Source organism: Canis lupus, chromosome 20, assembly GCF_011100685.1.
Source record: "Canis lupus familiaris isolate Mischka breed German Shepherd chromosome 20, alternate assembly UU_Cfam_GSD_1.0, whole genome shotgun sequence".
NCBI lineage: Eukaryota > Metazoa > Chordata > Mammalia > Carnivora > Canidae > Canis > Canis lupus.
Genome location: NC_049241.1, coordinates 32,096,182 through 32,120,726, shown reverse-complemented (window position 1 = coordinate 32,120,726; position 24,545 = coordinate 32,096,182). Strand labels below are relative to the sequence as shown.

The 24,545-nt window shown below is 36.6% G+C and overlaps 1 protein-coding gene across 18 annotated transcripts in view; it reads right to left on the bottom strand.

Annotated features, from left to right (window-relative positions):
- Positions 1-24,545, bottom strand: part of CFAP20DC (CFAP20 domain containing) — a 243,572-nt gene that overhangs the window by 77,795 nt on the left and 141,232 nt on the right. For 12 of the 18 annotated variants that reach the window (XR_005374855.1, XR_005374854.1, XM_038565986.1 and 9 more), the window contains 6 exons: positions 19,893-20,029; positions 19,053-19,215; positions 17,175-17,291; positions 15,922-16,044; positions 12,970-13,304; positions 2,698-3,072 (listed from right to left, as the gene is read on the bottom strand). Coding sequence is in view for 16 of the 18 variants with exons in the window: in XM_038565986.1 (XP_038421914.1) it covers positions 2,698-3,072; positions 12,970-13,304; positions 15,922-16,044; positions 17,175-17,291; positions 19,053-19,215; positions 19,893-20,029 (1,250 nt within the window). In the remaining 2 variants the exon portion in view is untranslated. The remainder of the gene's footprint in view (positions 1-2,697; positions 3,073-12,969; positions 13,305-15,921; positions 16,045-17,174; positions 17,292-19,052; positions 19,216-19,892; positions 20,030-24,545) is intronic. The other 6 variants (XM_038565985.1, XM_038565993.1, XM_038565984.1 and 3 more) reach the window with 4 other exon arrangements.

Genomic DNA, 24,545 nt, shown 5'->3' with positions numbered 1-24,545 from the left:
ATGGATGGAATTTGAAAACATTATGCTAAATGAAAGAAGTCGGACCCAAAAGGCCATATACTGTCTGATTTCATTTATATGAACTGTCCAGGATAGGCAAATCCATAGACAGAAAGCAGATTAGTGGCTTCTGGGAGTTTAGGGGAAGCAGGGAATGGGGAATGTCTACTAATGGGGATGGAATTCTTTTGGGATGATAAAAATGATCTAATATGAGCAGTGATGGTTGTACAACTCCATGAATGCACTAAAAAAGGCAGAATTCTATATTGTGTGAATTAAATATTAGTAAATTATTAAAAGTCACTGCCATGGGTTTCTGGGATCTGGGGGAAAAATCCCATTGTGGAGTTACCAAGCACATAGCACTCTTTTGAGGAAACTGGTTTCAGATTCTTAGCTGCAGTTATTAAATGGAGAGAATGTCAAGTATTAGCACCCTTTCAGTATGATCATGAATTTCTTTTTTAAATGGTGTCTCTGGAAGAACACTACATTCCCCCTATACATTCATTCTGAAATGGGGTAAAGTGCCAATGCCTTCAATAAGTTTACATCCTATTAAACTGAGGTTATCACATTCACAAATGTGAGCGACACAGATTGTAGTGATCACGTGGGTTATTAGAGATCACATTTTATTAGCATGAATTTTGACACTGGGGTCAAAACCTCTCTGCACAAATGGTAAGCAGTGCCTTTGTGCGTTTATCCCCTCAACACAGATAAAACTCCTTCCCTCTTTCATCCTTTTGAAGAGATTGCTCTGTCAATCTTCTCAGCTGTAAAATGGATGAGTGAAAATGGCATATGCTGCCCAGGAGCCCCTGTGCAGAAGGCACCTGGGTCAGTCTGGGCTTGGCAATTGACAGCAATAAGCTGTGAGAAAGATCCTCTTGGAGCAACTGGAATAGTCTCTGTGAACTGGCTTATCCTCAAAGCCTCTCAAATGAAGAGGATGGTGTAAGGGAAAGTTGCCTACTCTCTCTCCAACCTTTCATTTTCCCCTGCTATCATCGGAGAGCACTATTTTTCAGGCAGTGTACTTGGCACAACGGCCAATTCTAAAAAGTTCATTTGTGCCTCAAGCTTCCAAGCTGATTTTCATGCTCTGGCTTTATTTCTATAGAAAGATGGAATGATTCAAAATAAACAATCTTTTGGATATATTAGGATGACAGATTTTACCTAATAGAAGGGTGGTGGCAAAAAAAATTAGCAGGGGCAGGGGTGGGGGGAATGGAGTGGAAGGCTTCTTAGAGACTTGCTTTGGCTCTGTTTTTGGCAGCCCAGTTTTGGCTGCAGTCATATAAAGCAGTGTTGTAGAATAGATCTCTAAGGTTCATTTATTACCTGCATTCCACTTATTAGCACACCAAAGAAAAAATTACAGATAGGTATTAGGTAGAACATCTGTTTTAGAAATATTTCCAAAAAAAAGGATAACATGCAAAAATATTACTGACCACTTTCATCCTAAATCACCATAAAACAAATCCATTTTCATGATGTTAGATGATTCATGCATGCATACACACATGCATACGAACATGAGAAATAAGGGGAACACACATTCCAGTTGTATCTGGGTCTTTCTTGTGGAGGGGTCACCATTCCCATAAGAGCTGGTACATGTTTATGGAGCTCAGAGTGGTGGATCCAGGTAGCAGGTCTCGACTCAGACAATCTCCATTCAAGTTCTAACTCTTCAACTAGCCAGCTGTTGTCCTTGAACACTGTGCATAACCACTCTGAACCTCAGTCTCCTCATCTGAAAAACGAGGATCAAGGTGTCTACCTCTCAGGGTCCCTGTGAGGATTAAATGAAATGTTCCACAGAAAAAGGCTTGGCTGAGTGACTGGCACATGGCAAATATTTAAGACATATCAGCTAATTCTAGTTTGTTAATGATGATGCATATGTCTGTGACTTGTGCAAGGGAAAAATCCACCCTGAATTGCTTAGAACATAATTGAACCAAAGCTTTACACTGTAACACATAGAAAATACTTAGGACATGACAAATAAAGAAAGCTTTCAATGTTTTAAAGAAATGGATGAATATAAGTTCATTTGTTCTGCATGGCTTCATTTGTTCTCTGGTGTTTAAGTATAGGTATGGAGGGACTTAAGGAAGAAACATACCAACACAGGAAGGAAGAAAATCAATCTGATGAACATGAATATAGCCACCAAACTAGCCTAGGGATTTACTCAATGACACTACTTTACTGTTAACCTTCACTCATGCCATTTATTATTTAGGAAACTGCTGCAAAGAGACCAGAAAGTGAATAGAATAATGATGTTTTTACGGCTCCTAATGTAGATTGTTATTGAAAATCTGTCAATTTCACTGGCAAGCCTTTGGCTCAGAAATAAGATCTTCATTTATAATTTGCAGGCAGTGATAACTAGAATTATGAGAAGTAACCGGGAAATAAAAAAAAAAACTATTATGATAATTATCTTTCTCATTAAAAACATGAGGCATTCTATTATCACTGGGATGTGCAATATACTCTTTAACAGCTGCTGCTACTGAGCTAAAACACATCTGAATAGGAAGGCAAATACATTACTGATCACCTAAATGATGAAAAATAGGTCCTGCTGAAAATGCGTGCGAAGTGGAACAGAACAGAACACAGCAGGACGTACTGTCCGCCTATGCAAACCAGAGGGATACCACTTACAGATACTTCAGGAATCAGTCTCAACTTTTCCCCTGAGATCTCCTTGAGCAAGGTTTTATTTATTGAAGCTGGTACTTGATGGGTTGGCCGGTCCTTTGCTTTGATAAGAGGATCTGGAATTTTCTGAGAGGATTCACTTCTTCCAGGGGGAGAAAGGCATGGCGTAGGCACCATGCTCCTTTGAAAGTCTTTTCTATCTATCTGCTTTGCCAAGGAATTCTGGCTTTCTGATGTTCCTGCTTCTGCGTAGGCACTTTTTAGAGGTCCTTTATCTGTTCGCCTTGCAGCCTTCCCCAACGTGCTCTCTAACGTTAACTGAGTTAACCCTGAAGGACTAGCTGCTGGACTCGGGGAGCCCTGGATACTGTTGTTATCCTACATAGGGGAACAAAGTGAAACCATGTTGAGTCAAAATCTGTGGTGAATAAACTACTGATAACAGTTCTTAATAAGTTCATGTATTCTCTGAATAAAAAGCAAAAAAAAATATATATATATACTATTTTATTCTGCAATAAAAATATGAGCAACTAAAACCAGCAACGTAAGTAGGTATATAAACCGTTTGCTAAGGTGCCCTACTATGGTATCTGGTCTTGGTAAGGCATATATTTTTTTTCTTACCATTGAGTTACAAAAGAACCATTTAAGAAGAGGTCACTAAAAATATAGTCCTTTCAAAAAAGCATGTGGAAGAAGAGATCTATAGGAAGTTATCTAAGATTTGTAGACTTTGAATTCCCAATGAGCTGACTCTGTGAGAAGAGAAAGAGCTAGAACTTATAATGTTTAGCTTATTTAAGCCGGGAAATGCTACCTTAAAAAGAAGTGGGCCTATCAAAGTATTTTTGTCTTAAATTATTGTAGGGAAGTTTTATTGTTGAAGAGCAATAGATAGTAGACATGTTTTGTGAAATACTTTTCTTACATGAAAATTTCAATTATAGAAAGTATTTTTTTCCATAAAACATGAGCATCATGAAATATAATTATTTGGAAAGCTACATGAATTTTTCAAGTACATAGTTCTGAGATTATCCCTAGGAAAGCAAAAGTTTTAATTTTTAAATCTGAGAAAGGAGGAAGTACAAACATAAAATCAATGGCTGTGAAAGTAAATAATGAAAATGAGAAATACAGTACTTTTTTAGTAGGTGGATTTTTCTGCTATAAAATAAGAAATTTAAAAAACAAACTAATGTGATCACTGCTTATTCTTGCCAGGGTAGATTTTTCCAACTTGTCTTATTTAAATATATAATAAATAAATGGATATTAAAATGATAAACTCAGGACAGAAAAAAAATCATAAAAGCAGAGTATATATATCTATATAGATTTAAAGATTTTATTTATTTATTTTTGAGAAAGAGAGAGCATGCATGCAAGCCAGTGGAGGGGCAGGGGAGAAGGAGAGGGACAAGAGGACTCCCACTGAGCATGGAACCTGACCCAGAGCTCCATCTCATAATCTTAAGATCATGACCTGAGCCAAAATCAAGAGTTCAATGCTTAACCAACTGAGCCACCCAGGTTCCCCAAAAAGCAGATTGTATTTTAGAGACATTATTTGATGCCTGAGAATATATATCTTACATTCAGTTTCAGAAAGCTATTTCCTATCCTTCCATTTGTAGCCACAGAGAACCAAATATCTAGTTATTCCCCAAATTTGGTTTTTTATTTTTAATTAAAAATTTTTTTAGAGTGAGCGAGAGAGAAAGAATGCATTCAGGATCAAGGTGGAGGTGCAGAGGAATAGGGAAAGAGAGAATCTCAAGCTGACTTCATGCTCAGCAGGAAGCCTGATGGGGCTGGATCTCAAGACACTCATGACCTGAGCCAAAAATCAAGAGTTGGATGCCTAACAAACTGGGTCACCCAGGTGTTCCCCCCGAATTTGGTATTTTTATTTTTTTTAAGATATTATTTATTCATTCATGAGAGACACACAGAGACGGGCAGAGACCTAGAGGGAGAAGCAGGCTCCTTGTAGGGAGCCCGATGTGGGACTTGATCCCTGGAAAGGGATCATGCCCTGAGGTGAAGGCAGACGCTCAAGTGCTGAGCCACCCAGGTGTCTCAATTTTGGTATTTTTAAACAAAATATTTGAGTGACTGATTGAACTTTTCAGTTTCTTCCTGAGTGTTTGGTCATCATCACACTCAACACACAGATTACTATCTGAGGTGAGACTGCCGTTTTAGCATAAGTGAAGCATATGTAAAGGCAAGAAAGCCTGCTCTAGATTGCATACAGGCCAGAAGAATTTATTATGCCTTTTAATGAGAAGGGATCTATCCGCCTGTGTGTCTGTCATTGTTCTGCCAATCTTCCTTTCTTCCTAATCCTATCTAGGGTTATTGCCATAGGCGCTGTGGGTGCTGAGGATATAATGGGTGCCCAGAACTGAATCTCTGTCATCCAGGGCCTTTGAAGGGTCCTTGAGTGATGTGACTCAGGAGAATCAGAGATGTCACATGATAGAAGGCATGGGTGTGAGTTCATGTGGTGTCTGCAGCGTCTGTGGAGATAGCAGAGAGGGAGGCCAATCAGGAGACTGTTGAGCTGTCATGATTAAAAGTGCTGGGGTGACTGGTTGAGACACTGGTAGTGGGGATGGATAGGCTGGGCCGATAGGAGAGTTCTGTAGAAGGCAGAGTATGCTATACTTAAGACTCTGGAAATCTCTAAAATGTAGTTGGCAATCCCTAATCCTGTCATAAAATGATTTTCCCTTGTGGAAAGTAGTTGGGATTAGCAGGTAACTGTACTCTCAAGGAAGGTCCTAGAACACTCGGGTCTCAGAACATCTAAGAAACAGCTTGCCTGTCTGAATAAGGAATGAGAATTGCAGGGTGTCTAAGGATCTTCTTCTTGGTATTTGTCCTGGGCCTAAACTTGCTTTGTCTATGCTGGCTTGATCTTCTCATTCATATATTTCTTTATATGGAGAAATTTACTTTCCAGAGCCCCAGGTAAAGAAAAGATAGTGACTGAATATCGATCCATGGGCCCTTACTTTATGTCCCACGTGAAAAAAATAAGAAAGTTGGGATATTTTCATCCTTGAAACCGTATCGTACAGCCTCAGCTGCAGGCACTGGACACACCTTTCCGCTGTACGCCACTTGCTCAATGAGCTCATCCTTCATTGCCACTCTGAGACCCCTTAGGCTGTTCACATGTTTGAAGAACCCCGCCTTCAGGTAGAAAACTGGAAAGAATGCCAGGGACTCGAAAAATGCCTAGTGTCCTAAATTACTAAGGAATGGAGTGGTGACTCTTGCAACTTTTGTTTCATAGAGACAAAAGGAGAATAAAAGTTTAGCCTTGTCTAGAGAAAGTAAACAGAGAATATAGCAAACATCCCTCAGACCCTAGTTCTAAGAAGGTACTGGTGGGAAGTAGGATATATTTCTTGTTAATTCAGTCTGGCTGTTAGATAGTAATATCTTTTCTCCAGCTTTCAAAAAAAACTCTAGTTTAATTTTCTATAATTGTTGTATATACTGGGCAGTGGGTTTTCTGTGACCAAAAGACTCTCTACTCATTCACTTCCATCATATTTTCATTAATAAAAACTAAACATATGTTGTGTATTTAAAACAGACAGGCCCTAAAAATAGATTCGTTAAAAGCAAGAAAGATATAATTATGAACCTTTGGGCCAAAACCTTTGATCACTCTGGGATTCCATTTTGTATATCACATAGGCAGAAATTAACTTTTGCAATAAAAATTAGTTCAGTAAATATTTACTAAGCTCCTGCTATGTGTAAGGCATTTTGTAGGCACTATAGAAGACACACAAGTAAGAAGGACACAGGCATTGCCCTTGAGAGGCACAAAGTCTCAAAGGCAAAAAAAAGTATAAAGCAGAGAGACATAGATACCTACAAAGGTCACAATTTCATATGGGAGAAGGCAGCAAATAGCATTTCAAAAGTTTTAGATGTAATATTGGAGGGGTGCCTATAAAGCCAGATGTTTGCTACATCATTTTAAAAAAACCTTAAAAATCAAATTATTTTTTGCACTTCTGGGAGAGGGGGTCAGAGGACAGCCTTTTTTTCCTTGTAGTAGTTTACTCAGGTGTAAAATTATTTCTTTTTGCTTGGCATGAGCAGTAATTATACACACAAAAATATTCATGAGATGTATATGGACATTCATCTCACATTTTTCCTAAGATACACCCTGGTTTGGAGATGGGCCGAGGAGGACAGATTTAGCTGTGTTCCCTGTGAGCATTCTCTTGGTTGTACTGCATTTCTGCACTAACACGTTTCTGCGCTATTTTAAATATATGGAAAAGATAAATAACTGGAGAATCTGGACAGAGTATAAAAGGCTTGCTTATTTTGGTTGCCCTAGAACCAATTCTGGTTTATCCCAGATTCTGAAAGGGGAATTATGATAAATGAGAAAGGCAAGAGATACACGAGACCAGTATTTTGACTGGAGTTGAGTTGGCTTCTTTTTCCAAGGGAAAAAAATAGAGAGTAAAACTAGTATTATATTTTCTAAGAGTGGTACAATGGCAAAACTTTATTCCTTTCTTATTTTAAAAAATATTTATTTATTTATTTATTTGAGAGAGAGAGAGAGAGAGAGAGAGAGAGAGAGAGAGAGGCAGAGACACTGGAGGAGGGAGAAGCAGGCTCCATGCTGGAAGCCTGACGCAGGACTTGATCCCAGGACTCCAGGATCACGCCCTGGGCCAAAGGCAGGCGCTAAATGCCGAGCCCCCCAGGGATCCCTCTATTCCTTTCTTAGGCAACACTTTTGACTTACTAAAATAGGTGATATACGTATAGATGATGGTTACTGATTTCACACATACAACACCTTTGGGCTTAATAAGCTCTTGGCTTAATTTTTTTCTTATATAACATGCATTTGTTATGTGCATTAAAACTTAGCTTACTACGACCTGATTGAAAAACAACGTTTTCCCTTTTGGTTTATCATTTAGCTACTGAAAACCTGTACAGCAATTGAATATAATTTGTCAGAGTGGTAAAGAAATTGTCATGCCATTTTCACATTCTGATAGTCTGTTCATCTGTTTCTCAGAAGAACAAATGCAAAATGCTTTTGATTTAACTTAATATATTTTTTTTAAATGTCCCAAATCTCTTGAACCATTTGTCTTCTGGGCTCAGAGGCATTTGTTTGTTAAATATTCAATCACGCCCCAGTGCTGGAAACATCAATAGAGTTTGCCTGATTAACTGTAGCACAGCATATGTACGCTGAAGATGAGAATGATTTCCCCAAGGAGCCAGGACTTCCTCTGTTGAACTACGTTTCTTAAAAGGACATGCAGATGGGCATTTGGACAATAATTTCTGGATGCACAAAATGGATTGCTCTTGCTGAGCTATAATTTTAAAAAGATAATTTTAATGACTCTTGAGGGCCACCTACTTGGAGCAGATGGGACCCAAGCTCTTTGTATCACAACTTTAATGTTGAGCGAGTCAGGGTAGAGCTCTGTTTTAGCCTTTGTAAAAGCAGATGATCATATTTATTTATATTTCAATTGATTTTTTTTAATTCAGTCCACTGTGAAATGAAGTCTTGTATAACATTTTTAAAAGTTCTGTAAAAACACATGTCTGCAAATATTCCAAACATACTTTTGATAACAGTTTTGAAATCTGTAATTGAGACTGAGTCAGCAGGAGTCTTTACTCTTGTCCAATGTTTTAGTGACTAAATGCACGCATTGGCAGCATCCTGAAGCTGGATCTGAGCACCAGCAGACAATAGGGATGATATAGGTATATACTTCTGCTGTCAACTAAAAAGCATAGTTATTTGCATAGATATAGCTAAAGACATTGGTCATAAAGGAATGAGAAAAATCATTTCTTCTTTGATGATAACGAGATTGGCCACTCAAATATATCTTAAATGTCTTCACTAGCAACCATCCCCAAGAAATAGTTCTACTTCCACCTCTTGAATTTTATAGGAAACTGTTAAAGTAATACAGTTCTCTCTGGGTGGAAAAGATAATTGATAGTGGTATCTTATAATGCATTTGACTAGTTTATAAAAAAGTAATGAAAGGAAGACGTAACTGCTTCTAACAAGTAACTAACCTGCAGTAGGCTTGATATTAAAAGGGGTTGGACAAATTTTTAAAAATATCTTTACCTAAAGCCAATGATGCTTCATAGACAAATAGCAGAAGTTAGAAGGACTCTATAGGATGGGTAAACACCATCACATGAATATTTGGGGAAAATGATGAGCCTCCATTAATTGTATAACATATCTTTCTAGAAGTTAAGACTTCATGCTCTTTTAGCTGATAACATTTTAAAGATTTCTTTTGGAAACCTCTATGTACAAAAAACTATTTATCTGTATGATGTTTATCTGATAGCAAAAGTGGTAGAATTATAGTCTAAGCAGACAAGAGTTTTATAATTTTTGTTACTTGCCTATAACAATGAAGAGCCAAGTCATAAGAACCATGGAGCCTGTGACTTTTGCAGAGAGGAACAGAGCTTTATAAGAGAGTAATAAAGACCTAGAGCTGTGAACGGCTTTAAAAAATTTCTCACACACAGTAAATATTAAATTTGCCTGGTGGGTTTAGAGAATATGTTATGTTGTAATCCATAATATACAGGAACAAAAATGCAAGGCAACATATTCAAAATAGTCCTTCCATTTTTTTTCCCAACACAGACATCAACATTTAAACGTTTTAAAAGGTTACACAGAAATATAAACAGGCTCAAGAGTAGTAAATATTCTATTATGTGTATGTACATGTGAGAATGTAATTCAAATTCATTAATCAATTACACAAGGATGAGTGGTTTATAGACTAAAACCAGAAAAATAAACTATGAAGAAAAAAAATGCCATGAAACAGTTTAACTCTGAGGACCAAAAAAATATCTTCAAAGCAACAATATGGGGAAAGCTGAGGAGGAGGACCAAAAGGGTCCTTTTACTCTGTTGTTGGTAAATTCGTCTGCCACAGCCCTCTCTGGAGCTAGATGGGGAAAAGACCTGGAAGCTTCCTAGCTAATTTGAATGCTCTAAGTACTTGGTCCACATAAATCATCTCCAACTAGGGATAATTTTTTGGCTTAATGTTCCAATTTAGATTGTGATACAGGACAAATTACCTGGCCTTGCAAGTATCTACTTTAGTATGTGATACACAGCCAGAGTTTTGGGGAAAAAAAATGACAGTATTTCTAGATGAAAAATTAAATTAGGGAAGTAATAAAATATTAATATAAAGCTAACTATTTCAAGTTGTAAACCAGGTGTATACTCAAAGCCACACTGGAAATAATGGCATAAAATACAAAATAGAGATGATAATAGAAACAGGCTTTTTTTTTTTTTTCTTTTAGATGCTGCAATAGTGGGAAAGGCACTCTGTTTTAATAGCTTTTCTAGGGTAATTCATTTTACATGGTAGTCTTGATTTTATAGCTATCTATTTCCATAGTGTGCTTTTCAAATACGAACTACAAACTCAAAATTAATTGAGTATCAGGAATATTAGTATACATGGCTGTCTGGGGAATAAAATATATAGTAAAGCAAAGACTAAGACCAGAGTATATGCAAAAAAAGAAAATTCATACTTTTGAGGCTCTGCACTGATGAAGATTGCAGATGTGAATTAATGATTAGAAACTTAAATTACAAAATCAATATTACCGAAAGTTGATTTTAATTAGCTTTTACTATTGTATGTATACTTTTCCTCTAGCTATCATGGTAACATGATTTGATTTTACTTAGTTTACATGCTACTGAATATATATAATTTCCCTTTAAAAATACTCAATGGTCTACCATCAAATAGGTCTTTTAACTACAAGTTATAAACTTCAAACATAGTATGTAATGTAATTAGCCTCATTCATCCACCATCATTTATGACATGACACTGTTTTCCTCAAGTATAATTACGTTACTCTAAAGGATATAACATTCTAAAATAATACAACGAATAGTAAGGATGCCTAAATTAACTAAACTGATTTTTCTTCAAAGACTATATGTAAATAAACATTTTAAATATCTAATCCAATTTCCCAATGACTTACATACTTAATCAATTGGAGAAGTAATCCTAAGGAAAAGAAATTACCAAAAACCCCCCAAACAAACAAATTTGATCACCACAGATTATAGAACTTGTTTAAATATAACCCAGCAATTTTGTTTGTCATGTTTTCTATTTTATAGTTTGTATCTTGTTATTGCCTCTACCAAGTATACAAGCTTGTACATTATGGTGAGGCTTCTGCCCTCCTATCTGGCAGCCATTCTTAGCCAGCTCCAACTAAAGGTGGGTCAGGACAGGTATTAGCAATGAGATGGTCCTGATATAGACTCTAGCCAAATGCTACTAGTCATTTTGATGGTTGTGGCATGGGGGTGACCAAATAGCTATGCCACTCAGAGCTTGGGTGATGCATGATACATTTATTTTCAATTTCATGTAATTGGTAATTAGTTTATGTTTGCAATAATAAATGATGAAGGATGTCAGATGTGCAGTAGCTAGTAGCAAAAGAAAGCACATCAAATGATAACAAAATAAAATATTCAGAACTAGTATTGTTCATTTTCTCATGAAGTTCTATTGCTTCCTGTCAAGGCTTATTGTTCTTGTAGACAGAAGTTAAGTTCCCCATGTCATGATATTTAAAGGGCAGTTTTCCACAAAACTTCTCTCAAAGTTTTCCAGGGAAGGAACTAACATGTCCCATCTGCCTTGAAATTTCCACCATTACAGGAATTCTTTTGGTTTAGGTAAGAAAGATGGTGCTGTGCTTATGGGAAGGGGAATGGGCTATCCCATTAATGAAAAAGTACAGATTATTTATCAGATTAGTCAATTAATACTGTAAAAGAATTGACAACTGGGATGGGGGCAGTACTAGACGCTGAGGGTGAATGTCTATTTTAGTTTTTATATCTTAATGTTATTCAGGGTGAAAAGGACAAAGATATCCAGAACCTTTAAAATGTTGGCATCATGTGTACTATTCAAGCATTAAGGGATTTACAGTAGGTTTATGTTTGGTATGACTAGTAGTTTCACCATGCTCAGAAGCAAGGATATTATAAAAAAAGGATTTCCCCATGTACTTTGCAATGGAAACTCATTAAAAGTTGCAAAAACCCGTAATTACTGCCTGAACAATTTCATCATATTCTCAACTGGCTCTGAAGGTAGGAGCAATAATCTACATCCTGCAGTCCAAAGGGGGATCCTTGATCAATCATAATTCTTAAAAAAATGTTTGTAAGCATATACAGTTTTTCTAATTATTATTACATAATATATTATACATATAACCTAATATATAACTGGCTATATTTATAAATATATTATGTATATTTTAACATATAACAAAGTTATATATAATTTTGACAAAGAAATGATTTGTATAACTTAATGAAAACATAACTTGACTGTAATCTGCTTTTGTGATAATTATTTTTCACAGGAAATATGGATGCTTATCATTGAACAAAGCTGAAGGAATTTCACAAATATTAATTCATTTCATATGGAGAAAAGAGTCATCATAATGTATTAAGCTTTAAACAAATGTTTCAGAACTACTTTATGTTTGGTTTATAACAAGTCTTTTTTAAACTTTATGTGAATTTACTAATTTATAAGATATATTTGTATTCTAAATAATTACAAACCGAAACCTTGGGTAAGGCAAATCCTAGCACTAATCCATGATTCTTTATCTAAACTTTAATTGGCACAACTCTTGAAATTCTGGGACCATATGGAAAATAATGAGTCCTAATAGGTCTAAGGTGGAGAGATGGCAGGAGAGTAAGGAAGCCAGAAAACCGTCAATTCAGAAGGCTTAGCCACTGCAGCACAATTTCCCCAGAGAGCTAGAACAATGTGTTCTTAATGTTTTACTGGTCTCACCATCATAACTAAACTAACTAAAGTGCATGTTATTTCTCATGCTGTGAGACAAAAATTAAAATAAAAAAAAAAACAAAAACAACCCCAAAACTGGTTTCCATAATTAAAAATGAAATTGGCTGACTGTTAATAAAAAAGGCAGCAATTTAGAGTTACCATAACAACCTGAGGCAACTGTTGACTGACACTGCAATCTGCTGCACTTTTATAAATAGCAGTTGATTTCCCCTCTTTCATTTCAACTGGTTTTCATGCTTATCAGAGCTAATGGAACAACTGTGCTTAAAACGACTTCACTCATCAAGCAGTGTACCTCTTCGCTGCTGTCACTGCCATAAAAGTCATCCTCTGATTCAGTGTCTCTTCTTGTCATGCTGATATCCTCTTTTAGATCCAAAATAAATGGGCATCCCTCTGGGGACATATTCTGAGTTTTTCCATGAGGTGCTGACCGTGGTCTTGATGAAAAAGTGAAAATGTCCTTTAGAACAACCTGAGTTTCCTCTGCCAGTTGGCCATGTTCACTTTCCCTGTTGGCTTCTAGCCACAGGTGTGAAGTGTGGCAGGAGTCATCATCTGGAAGGAGAGACTGTCTCCTGGACGCCAAATGGGAAATACGATCATGGTTTTCAGGAAATATCCACTCATCTGACATTTGGGAAAGATGACAAAAATTAGAAGAGTGTTCCATCAGTGTCACATTAAAGCAGGGTAATCAGGTTAAAATTTCTGTGTTGAAACAGATTTATCAAATAATGCAGAAGCCAAGGAATGCAATTTATCCACCATCTTGTGACCTGCTAAACATTTAACCTATAGATCAGTGCCTATAGCTACAGGCATCTCATTTGCACTTCCTCTCCATCTGAGTTTCAACACTGGCCAGGAAATTTATAAGTCTGAAATCATTATCACCTATCTTGCAGCAAATTCTTTATAGCACAGTCTCATTAATTTGACATTCCAGGTGGGGAGGAAATCTTCCAAATTTAAACGGGTTTGAGTTACTAATATCTTCTTTCAACTGCAGGAGAACAGAATATTTAACAATTTTTTTTAAATAAAAATTTGGGCATTGTTTGGATTACAAATCATGGAGGAGAGGCAACCATGAAAAGTTAAGAGGCTTTTCCTTTCCATTCTACAGACTGAAATAGGACAATTCATAGACTAAACTGAGTAGACTTTTCCAGTAATAAAATCCACAGAAATACTTGCTAATGTGAGTGGTGAAAAAGATCTGTATGTTAAATTGTAGGAGAGAATGTTTTGATTCAAAAATCTTTTGTGCATCATTATTTGTTTCAGTTAAAAATACTGTATACTACCACTAGGACACATATTAATCAAAACTTAAAAAAATTTTAAACTTTAAAAATTTTTTTGAGACATAGTTGGTACACAATGTTACATAAGTTTCAGGCGTACAACATAGTGAAAAGATTTTAATCTTTTGGGATGCCTGGGTGGCTCAGCGGTTGAGCGTCTGCCTTTGGCTCAGGGTATGATCCTGGAGTCCCGGAATCGAGTCTCACGTCGAGCTCCCTGCATGGAGCCTGCTTCTCTCTCTGCCTATATCTCTGCCCTTTTCTCTCTGTCTCTCATGAGTAAATAAATAAAATCTTTAAAAATAAATTTCAATCTTTTATGTAACATTGAGATAGATTTTTATAACTGCGATCCAGACAAATTGTAACAAATACTTATAATGAGTATCATTAAAAGCATGTTTACTTTCTTCTTTAAAATGACAGCAGGGAAAAGTTGCATTTTCTCAACTTAGTCTATTTTCCTTCAAATTTACTGTTTTTGCTGCATTATGTCAATGGTGAAAATCTTAATAAAAATCTGTGTTCAGCAGAACCAAACCATGGACATGGTAATTTTACCCTGATCTTGAATCCTGCTATATTTATCTTCACAGGAACAGTAACCAAGAGATATCTAAGATTTGTTGATTTGAAACTCTAAAGCCTACAGTACAAAAGCAACAAACAAAAAGACCTTAATGGTACAAATAAAGACATTAATGGTACAAATAAAATCATATTCATCATAATGTATTCATTTCTTAAGACTATCATTATATGACTTGCCTATAAAAAGGGTAGCAGATGTACATTTCTTTAGAGAAAATCTGTAAGGGACAAGGCTTTAACATTTTCAGTAGGTTAGTGGCTAAGAGCAGGCTGAATCTACTTCATTGGACCACCTTCAAAGGTGATGTGGAGGTCAGGTCAGTATACAGTGAGCAGGTGAAATAAACAGATTCACTGGGCTGTCCTCTTTTGGAGAGCAAATCCTTTTGCATGGTGCTAACCATGTAGCAGATGCTTTGTAAACACAGTAGATGCTTTATTAATAAATAAATTTTGAAAAGGATGATAAAAACCAATGTGTTGCATTACGTACATGGATATGTAGAAGAAAACTGGAGGCACAGATACTGGGAATCTTCATTACGCAATTCAACAACTTGCATGACCTGGCAACCAGGTCATGGCAACCATATTATTAACTGTCAAAAAGTCAAAGTAAAAGGAGTGTTTCTACACCAAATGAACTCTAATTATCTCAACACCACATGCTTTTTTGGAATTTGTAGTTTTACCTCAAGTATTTCCATATCAATTGTAATGAATAATTTGGTGTGTTTTCTTAGGAAAATATGTAAATTACTGTGTAATCACAATATTGCAGCAAACAAGATAAATGCAAGAATGATCACCTAAACATCTAATTAGTTTTTCTACACAGTCAGATTTATGCTAGAGACACTAATTGCGCCTAACATTTTAATGAAGGTTTCAACATTGCATAAATAAGACTGACAAACTACAAACAATTTTCATTTATTTTCCCTTTTCCCTTGCTCAAAAACAATTCGCCTTTGTAAAAGTACACACACCTGCTAGGCAAGATATGTTGATGGGTTCAATGCTCTACACTCCAACCACCTCCATTATAAAGAGGACTCTAGACTTGCAACAATAGGTAATCTTTGGGGACAGTGACAATGTCCTGTGAAAACTTCAAAGTTTCAAACTTTCCTTCTGAACACAACAACTGATGCATTGAAACTTGGAAATAAAAGTGTCCTTTTCATCCATTAAAGTCAGACAGGCAGTTGGGGTTAAGAGGAGATTTACCAAAAAATGATAGATTTTAGCAAATCACAACTTCTCAAAATGACCAGGGTTTGAAATGCTAAACATATGGATATTTCATTAGTTATTAATGATTATGGTGGACTAAAGATGCCAACCTGTTTGATCAGGAGATGGCGGTGCTGGAGAGCTGGAATTCATCTCCGTGCTTTGTTGGGACCCGCTGTTCAACAGGGTAGCTGTTGCTTTATCTTCATTCCTGTTATTTCCTGAAGAACTGCCTTTATTAGAATAAATATTTTCCATGAAGTTATCTCTTTTAATTTTTATAAAAGTTCATTTCAAAGAATGCTATAAATGTGGTGTGCTTTTCTAAATGATTATTGAAAAGCATGTTAGAGGTGACAATACAGATTATCTGCAGTTCTTTTCTTTTCCACTAGAATGTTTCAAAGATGAACTCAGCTGCATTTTTGTAGAGGTTCATCTTTAAATTCCTTGATATTTGCATGGGAGCATTTTAGATTTAAGTTTTACAATATATAATAAAAGGAATTCCAAAACTCATTATTTTTAAAGAGTCCTATATTTTTCTCTTTGGTTCCACATAAAATGGAGTGTGTTTTCTTTAAAGTACAATTCTTATACAACCTGACTTTTTAAACCAAGTGCTTTCCTTCAACATCTTAGGAAAACGGACACAGAATTAACTTTTCTATATACTATTTTATAAAAATAACATGAATCCTAAGAAGCTGAATTTCAGCCCATCTAAAATTTTGAGAAATTATGCTAACAGATGCATACAAGATATACTCTGGGCTTGACTCAGGATACACTAATGCATGTGCAGACAAGATTTACATGCCTCATATCCAATATTCAAAGGGGTAATTATAACAGCCACTTATATTTATCTAATGCTTTATTGGTTGCAAAGAGTTGAAGTTTTAACCTATATTCTATTGGATGGCATGAAGTCCAAAGGGAGAGAAAGCAAATGTAAAAAATATATGTATCTGAAAAAGGCCCAATTTAAAAAGAAGAGATATAAATGAAACATGAAAAATTATGAGTTAAGTTCAATTTTAGTAAAGACTGCAGGCAGAAACTTCCTCTATCAAATTTGGGCCATTTCTAAAAAACAATAATTTAAGCTTATTCAGCCTTTGAGAGTAGAAGTAGGAAGTCCTTTACTTCTGTGGTACTGTCTATTTAATCCAGCAAATCTCTGTGAGGGCTCTAGAGCAATTCTTTTGCAGAAAATTTGATTTCCATAATCCCTGTAGAAAAGACATTTATATTTTAAATGAATTGGTTCGTAATCCTTTGAAATTTACAACCTGCAGAGAGAGATTCCATTGCTCTGAATAATATACAGATATAAGATAGTATTGAATTAGTGCCGTACCGCTGTGTGCTTCTGTCCTTTCTCTGCTGGTGCTTTTTAACCGTAATCTTCTCCTGTTATTATTCTTATCTGCTGATGGTTCTTGAGGGGGATGTGGATGCATAACATGCAGATCAGCTGGTACATTTTCATATCAAAGAACAAAAAGCCAGAACAGAAAGTGCTATATGGTTTGAAATGACTCAATAAATATAATTGTAGCTATAATGTTCATGTATCATTGTGACATCATATAAAGCTGTATCAAAACCACAATTTATTCCTTCATGGAAAATAGGTATTTATTCCTATTCCACTATTGGGATTGTATCAGGCTTTCAAAATTACTGAGACATTTTCTTCATGTAATATAACCTTACAGAGAGCTACAGGTAATTTGGTTGTTTATCATACAACATGCTATATTAAAAAGCATAAAAAATGAAGTTGATAGCTAATAACAGAAAAATAATTTCTTCCTTTGAAAGAAGTAGAAAAGAATGATTCATCAACAGCTTAAAAGTAGTTTTCAAAAGAGCCCTGGAGAACTGCAGTCAAACCTGAAAAAGAATTCTTACGTTTAACTTAACTGTGTAATAATCATCATCATAACAACAGCATTTATAGCAGCATCTAATATTTACTGAATGCTTAATTTCTTGGCACAATATGATGTGCTTGACTGGCTTTTTTCGTTGAATCCTCACAATGACCCTTTGAGAGGTAGTCATGGTTTATTACTACTAGTTCCAGTAGTAATTTTATCCCCATTTTACAGATGAGGAAACTGAGACCCGCAAGGTTTAGGAATTTTGATCAAGGTCTTACACACAGTGGTAGAGCCAGGACTGAATATCTATAGTATCTATTTCCTTTTCTCAGTTTTGTACTCTACGGAAAATATAATCTGCAAAAGTGATCATATATCTCCAAATCAAATAAAATAAACCCAAATGCCTTCTTTTTCAACTCTAACAAAAGTCAGACATGCAAGAATGGAAAAACTACAGCGAGTGGTAAGCCTTTGGTCCTGGTCTCAATTCTTTCCAAAGATTACAAATTGCAAATCACTTTACCTCTCTGCTAGCCATGAACTCTCAATATATAAAATGGGACAAGAGTCTGTTCTTCATCAACAGGGTTCTTTTTGCATCAGTGGGAGAAAATAAAAAGCACTTTACAAATGGAAGAGATTAACTAAAAGATAAAATTAAGAAAACTTAAAATGGGGCAGCCCTGGTGGCTCAGCGGTTTAGTGCCGCCTTCAGCCCAGGGCCTGATCCTGGAGACCTGGGATCGAGTCCCACATCAGGCTCCCTGCATGGAGCCTGCTTCTCCCTCTGCCTATGTCTCTGCCCCCCTCCCCGTGTCTCTCATGAATAACTAAATAAAATATTAAAAAAAAAAAGAAAACTTAAATGCACATGGAGTTCCCAAAATGTAGTGATAATAGAATGCTATGTTATTTCCTTACCAGTCATCATAAAATAAAAACACAGGGTATTATGGCGATTTGAAATAATGGAATAAAGAGAATGATAGGTGGGATGACTGGGTGGCTCAGTAGGTTAAGGATGTGACTCTTGATCTGAGCTCAGGTCTTGATCTCAGGGTCATGAGTTTGAGCCCCTTGAAGCCTACTTGAAAGAAAGGAAGAAAGAAAGAAAAAAAAGGGAAGGAAGGAAGAAAGAATTTTAAAATAAGAGACAGAATGATAGGTTTCAGAAGAGAATATATATATAAGAACCTGAAACATATTTCAATATCTGCCATCTTTTTTATTTCTGAATGATAATTCTCTGGACGTTAAGATATAGTCAAGAATATAACTTCAAATTTATCTTTGCAAGAACATTTCTATTTTCCCCTAGTTATCAAAACTTTATGCATGATTCTTACCATGAACAGGTACAGTTTGCTTTATTTGGCAAATATTTTCTTTATCTGCTTGCTCTTCAAACTGAGGCCTCAGTGAGGCTGCCATCTCTGTACTGCTAGCACAGTTATCGGCCACAGACTGTTGGCATGATCGAGTATTTCTGGACCCAACGGATCTTATTGTCTGTAAGGGAGAGGAATTAATCTGCACATTTTAAAATATGGGAGTTGCACTTATTTTCTATAGAATTTACAGAGACTAATAATATTTGGACAAATAAAAAGTGAGAAACAAACTAGAGGGAATGAAAAGGTTAGAAAGGGAAGGATAGAGAGGGAAATCACAGCAGAAAGTCAGCGAGAAATGGAAGGAGAAATATGTGAGACAAAATAGAAGACAAACAAGTCTTCCAGACACATAAATTAAAATGTGCTTATTTGCTACACTCCATCTTTACTAGGTAAGAGTTTTACTGAAAGTCACTATGTGTTAGAAATTCATAGGAAATTAAAAATAAAAATGTAACATTTGAGAATCTGTTCCTTATAAGGTATCTGGTGATGATCCAAATCCTTTTTGAAGAAGACCACAAAATGTGCTCACATATATTTGCCTTTAAGTTTTGTGAACATATTTAATCAAAAGAATACTCAGAAATGTTAATTGTGTTGACATGACAAAAATAAAACAGTTTTGAGGTCTTTTAAAATCCAGAATCTCTGTTCCAAATTTATTCAAGCCTTCTGTTTTTGGCATGTCATCTCTCTCCCTCTTTCCCCAGCCACTCATGCACTGGGAAAAAAACCCTTCTCTTCCCATGCTCCTCATGCTTAGACAAGCTCTTCAAACCTCGTTCCTACCTCACTGGATATCCTCATGTTATTCCTCCTGCCAGAGAGTGGAGGTGGTCCCAGAACTCTGGATCCGAAAGCGATATGACAAACATCTTGGTGTTTGCTGTTCCGCGTACTACCTGTTCCCCTGTTAATGAACTGATCTGTTTTGTTCAAAGAAGGTAATAATAATCTATTAATAGGCATAATGACAAATACCCTGCTGCAATGTTTCTGAAAGTACAACCCAGGTGTCATATAATCTGAATCCCCCCTTCCTACTACAGGGTACTTATAAATAAAGCAAAAAGCAGATACTTGAGCCCAACATCAGATCTCCCAGATCTGTAGAATTAGAATCATGGGGAGAAGCGGCAGAAATGTATGAGTTTAATAAGTTCCCCCAAATGGCTCTTATGTTTGAGAATCACTACCACAAATATTTTACCTCAGAGAGAGAGAAAGAGAGAGAGAGAGAGAGAGAGAGAGCAAGTCAGAGAGAGAAGAGAAAAGAAAGCAAGCTACTAAAAATACATCTTATTTTTTCTTTAAGGAAATAAATAAAACTAACTCAATTGAACAAATATTTGATTGAGCACTCTCGAGAATTCCCCAGAGGTTGTGAGTGACACAAAATAGATAAGACCTATCTCTTGCCTTCAAGGGAGGTGACAGTACAAGTAAACAGGTAACATAGAGCAGACCAGTGGAAATGAAGAACAAATGATCTCTTGTTCCTCACAAACGTTAAAACAGAATTACCCTGCAAACCAGTAATCACATTCCTGGGTATTTACCCACCCCCCAAAATGCAAAAATACTAATTCGAAGGGATGTTTATTGCAGCATTAGCCAAACTACAGAAGCAGCCCAAGTGTTCACTGACAGATGAACAGATAAAGAAGATGTGGTGTATATATACAATGGGATATTATTCAACCATAAAAAAAATGAAATCTTGCCATTTGCAACAACATGGAGCTAGAGAGTATAATGCTAAGTGAAATAAGTCAGTGAGGGACAAATACTGTTTGATCTCACTCATATGTGGAATCAAAGAAGCAAAACAAATGACTGAAGTGGTGGTGGGGGGGGGAAGGAAGGGACAACCAAGAAACAGACTCTTCACTCTGGAGAACAAACTGATGGTTGGCAGAGGGGAGGTGGGTTGGGGTATGGGTGAAATAGGGGATGGGGATTAAAGAGTACACTTATAATGATGGGGGAAAAAAAAGAGTAAGTGACCTCTTGAATGGATTTTGAATGACTGATAAGATTTCAAGAATAAAAGATGAAAGGTGCCCTAGACAGAAGAGAGTATCTAAATAAAGACATGGAAGAGTGAACTGGTCGAGTATGCTTGAGGAACAATGAAATTACCAGTTTAGCTAGGAAGACGGGTTTGGGTTACACATTGCTAAGAGCCTAGTTAGCTAGGTGGTCTTTTTAGCCTCTTCTGCAGAGCTGTAACTTTACTTATGGTGGAGTTAAAAACCACTCCTCTGCAATGGCATGAGAAAAGGCACAAGAGTTTGTGAAAACACACCATGCTTGGGAAGCTCCAAGTGTTTAGATCTGAGTGTAAGTACTACTTTGTGTGGGTAAATGGGTGTTTTCTAGATCTGGTTTTATATTTTCAATAGATGAGGCTGAAGAAACGGGCTAGACTGCTGACAGGATCTGAAAGAATGTTTGATAGAAGATCTAAGGTGGGTGGCTGGCTGGTAAAGCAGTGAGGAGATACACCATTCCAGTTTTCTTCAAATTCTGAAGCCTTGTTAGATAGAAGAGAGATTTCATTTGTTCAAAGGGCAGAATCAGAAGTGATAACAATTTACTTCAAGTGTATAGTCCAACATAAGGAACATCTTTCTTTAACTAACCATGTCTGCTCATGGTGGTGGAGAATTTTCTGTCATTTTGAAGGTGTCCAAGCAGAAGTCTGGGAAGCTATTCCGGCTGTTGTAAAGTGGATTCAGATACCAGAGAACTCCCTACTTTCTATTTCTGGCCTACTCCTCTCTTCTGAGCTCCACGCCTTATATCCAGCGGCTTTCTTGCTCAGTTCTTCTTTGATGTCTCAAAGATGCTTCAAATGGAAAATGTGGTTCAGTGACTGGCACCACACAATCCACTGAGTTTGAAGAGTTAGGATCTGGGTGTCATCCTTGACTTCTCTCTCAACCTTCTCCACAGCCAACCCATACCTACTTCTCTCCACCTCTTCCATCAGTACTGCAGTCAGGTGACCATCAGCCCTCTCTTGGATGATCACAAAGCCTCTCAAGGGATGTCCCATGTCCACTCTGGCTCCCTGTCCCATGCCCTCTCCAAAACGCAGCCAGAGTGGTCTTACGAAAGCATACATCTGATCATGTCATTCCTTTTCCTCACTTACAACTTTTCAATGTCTTCTTTGCTGCATTTAGGATTAGGAAGAAAGCCCTTAACAGTGGCTGCAAAAACCTATGTGTTTTGGCTTCAGTTCACACCTTTTATCCCTCATTTTCTGCTCTCTCAACAGATTGGCCTCCTCAGTTCTTCCTGCCTACCAGAGCATTTGTGAGTGCTATTCTCCATGGATAGCTATTCTTCCAGTATAGGTACTCCCATTACCTTTCCTTCACATAACTTGTCAAAACTGTACTTAAATTTTTTTTTAAATTCCATTTAGTTAACATACAGTGACTTATTATCAGTTTCAGGAGTAGAATTTAGTGATTGATTGGTTGCATATAACACCTGTGCTCATTACATCATGTGCCCTCCTTAATGTATATCACCCAATTACATCATCCCCCCCCCACCCAATTACATCATCCCCCCACCCAACCTCCCTTCCAGCAACCCTCAGTTTCCTATAGTTGAGTCTTATGATTTGCCTCTCTCTCTGTTTTTATCTTATTTTATTTTTCTTCCCTTCCTCCATATTCATCTGTTTTGTCTCTTAAATTCCACATATGAGTGAAATCATATGGTATATTTCTTTCTTTGACTGACTTATTTTGCTTAGCATAATACCCTCTAAGTCCATCCACATTGTTGCAAATGGCAAGATTTCACTCTTTCAAAATTGCACTTTTACATGTGTTTGTGGGATTCTCTGATAATGTGTGCTTCAGTAGATATAAACTCAGTAGCCTAGCTTGTTACCCCTGAATTGCTAGCCTAATGCCTGACACGGAGTTATAGGTCCTTGCTCAGCAAAATGAATGAATCATTAAATATAATAAGTCAAAAGGGATGTTGGATTAAATGACTAAATATTTCTAACTATGGCTAGAATTTCATTTTTCATTTTAAGAAAAATCCATCTGTGGGTTTTATGTGTGAATTGTGGAAGACTGGGCAGGGATGGATAACTGCTGGGATATGGGGGAATGAGGGAAGAGTCCACAATGACTAAGACATTGATAGGTAAATGAGTGGTATGGCTTTCAACATCAGTAGTATTATGGCACCACGTTCAGATGCCTACTTAGGTTATGTGTGAAATGTTCTAGTGTTAGCAAATAGGCTTGGTTGTGTGTGGTATCTGTATTTTTTTTTAGTCGTTATAAATATCTATATGGCATAAACAAAACACTATTAGTCTCTCAGAATCAATAACGGAAAGAAATGACACTCAAATCCCAGGCCAATTGGAAAAATGTATTATAGAATCTATCATCATTTGTACCTTTTGTGACCAAGTAGAAAAAGAATTCTAGATTATTGGTTTTTCCCAAACGTGGATTTTCCCAGAAAGAAAGACCCACTGAAGGGCCTAAAGGGCATGGAATATGGCTTGGGCCTACATGGGAATTTTCACTATCAGATTAGGAGCCTTTTTTTTTTTTTTTTAAAACTTCTAGTCATGGCTATGGACATATATTTTGCATATCTTTCTGTCCAAACATCTTATGGAACAATTTCCTTAACTTTTTTTCATATTCTCTCTCTCTCTCTATGGACATTCCCCTCAACTAATTTAAGCCCCTTTGAGTGGAAAGACCATTTATTTGGTACTGTATGTACCTCCATCTGTGGAGCCCAGTACAGTACATGGTAGACAATGGATAAAGTTCACCACAGTTAGTAGTATTCAAAATTAGCAGAAGGGTTTTTTAGGGGAGATAGTATTTTAAAATCACATGGTATAGTTTGAGCTATATTTTCAACAACATGTACACATTAACTAGTTTGGAGCTATTTAAAAGTATTAAAATTCCTAAATACCTTGAATTTTTTAGAGGAATCTCTTACTTAGCAGTGGATATCCAGGGACCATTTTTTTTTTTAAAGATTGTATTTATTTATCCATGAGACACACACACACACACACACACACACACACACACACACACACACAGGCAGAGACACAGGCAGAGGGAGAAGCAGGCTCCATGTCGGGAGCCCGACGTGGGACTCCATTCTGGGACTCCAGGATCACGCCCTGAGCTGAAGGCAGGTGCTAAACCGCTGAGCCACTAGGGACCACTAAAGATACACCTAAATCTCACATAACATAATCTTCTAAATCACAGAAAATTAGATATAATTTATATATATATATATATTTTTTTTTAAAAGATTTTATTTATTTGAGAGAGAGAGCAGGTGTATGAGGGAATATGAGACAGAGAGCACAGGGGTGGGGGTCCCACAGACGGAAAGGGAAAAGCTGACTCCCTACTGAGC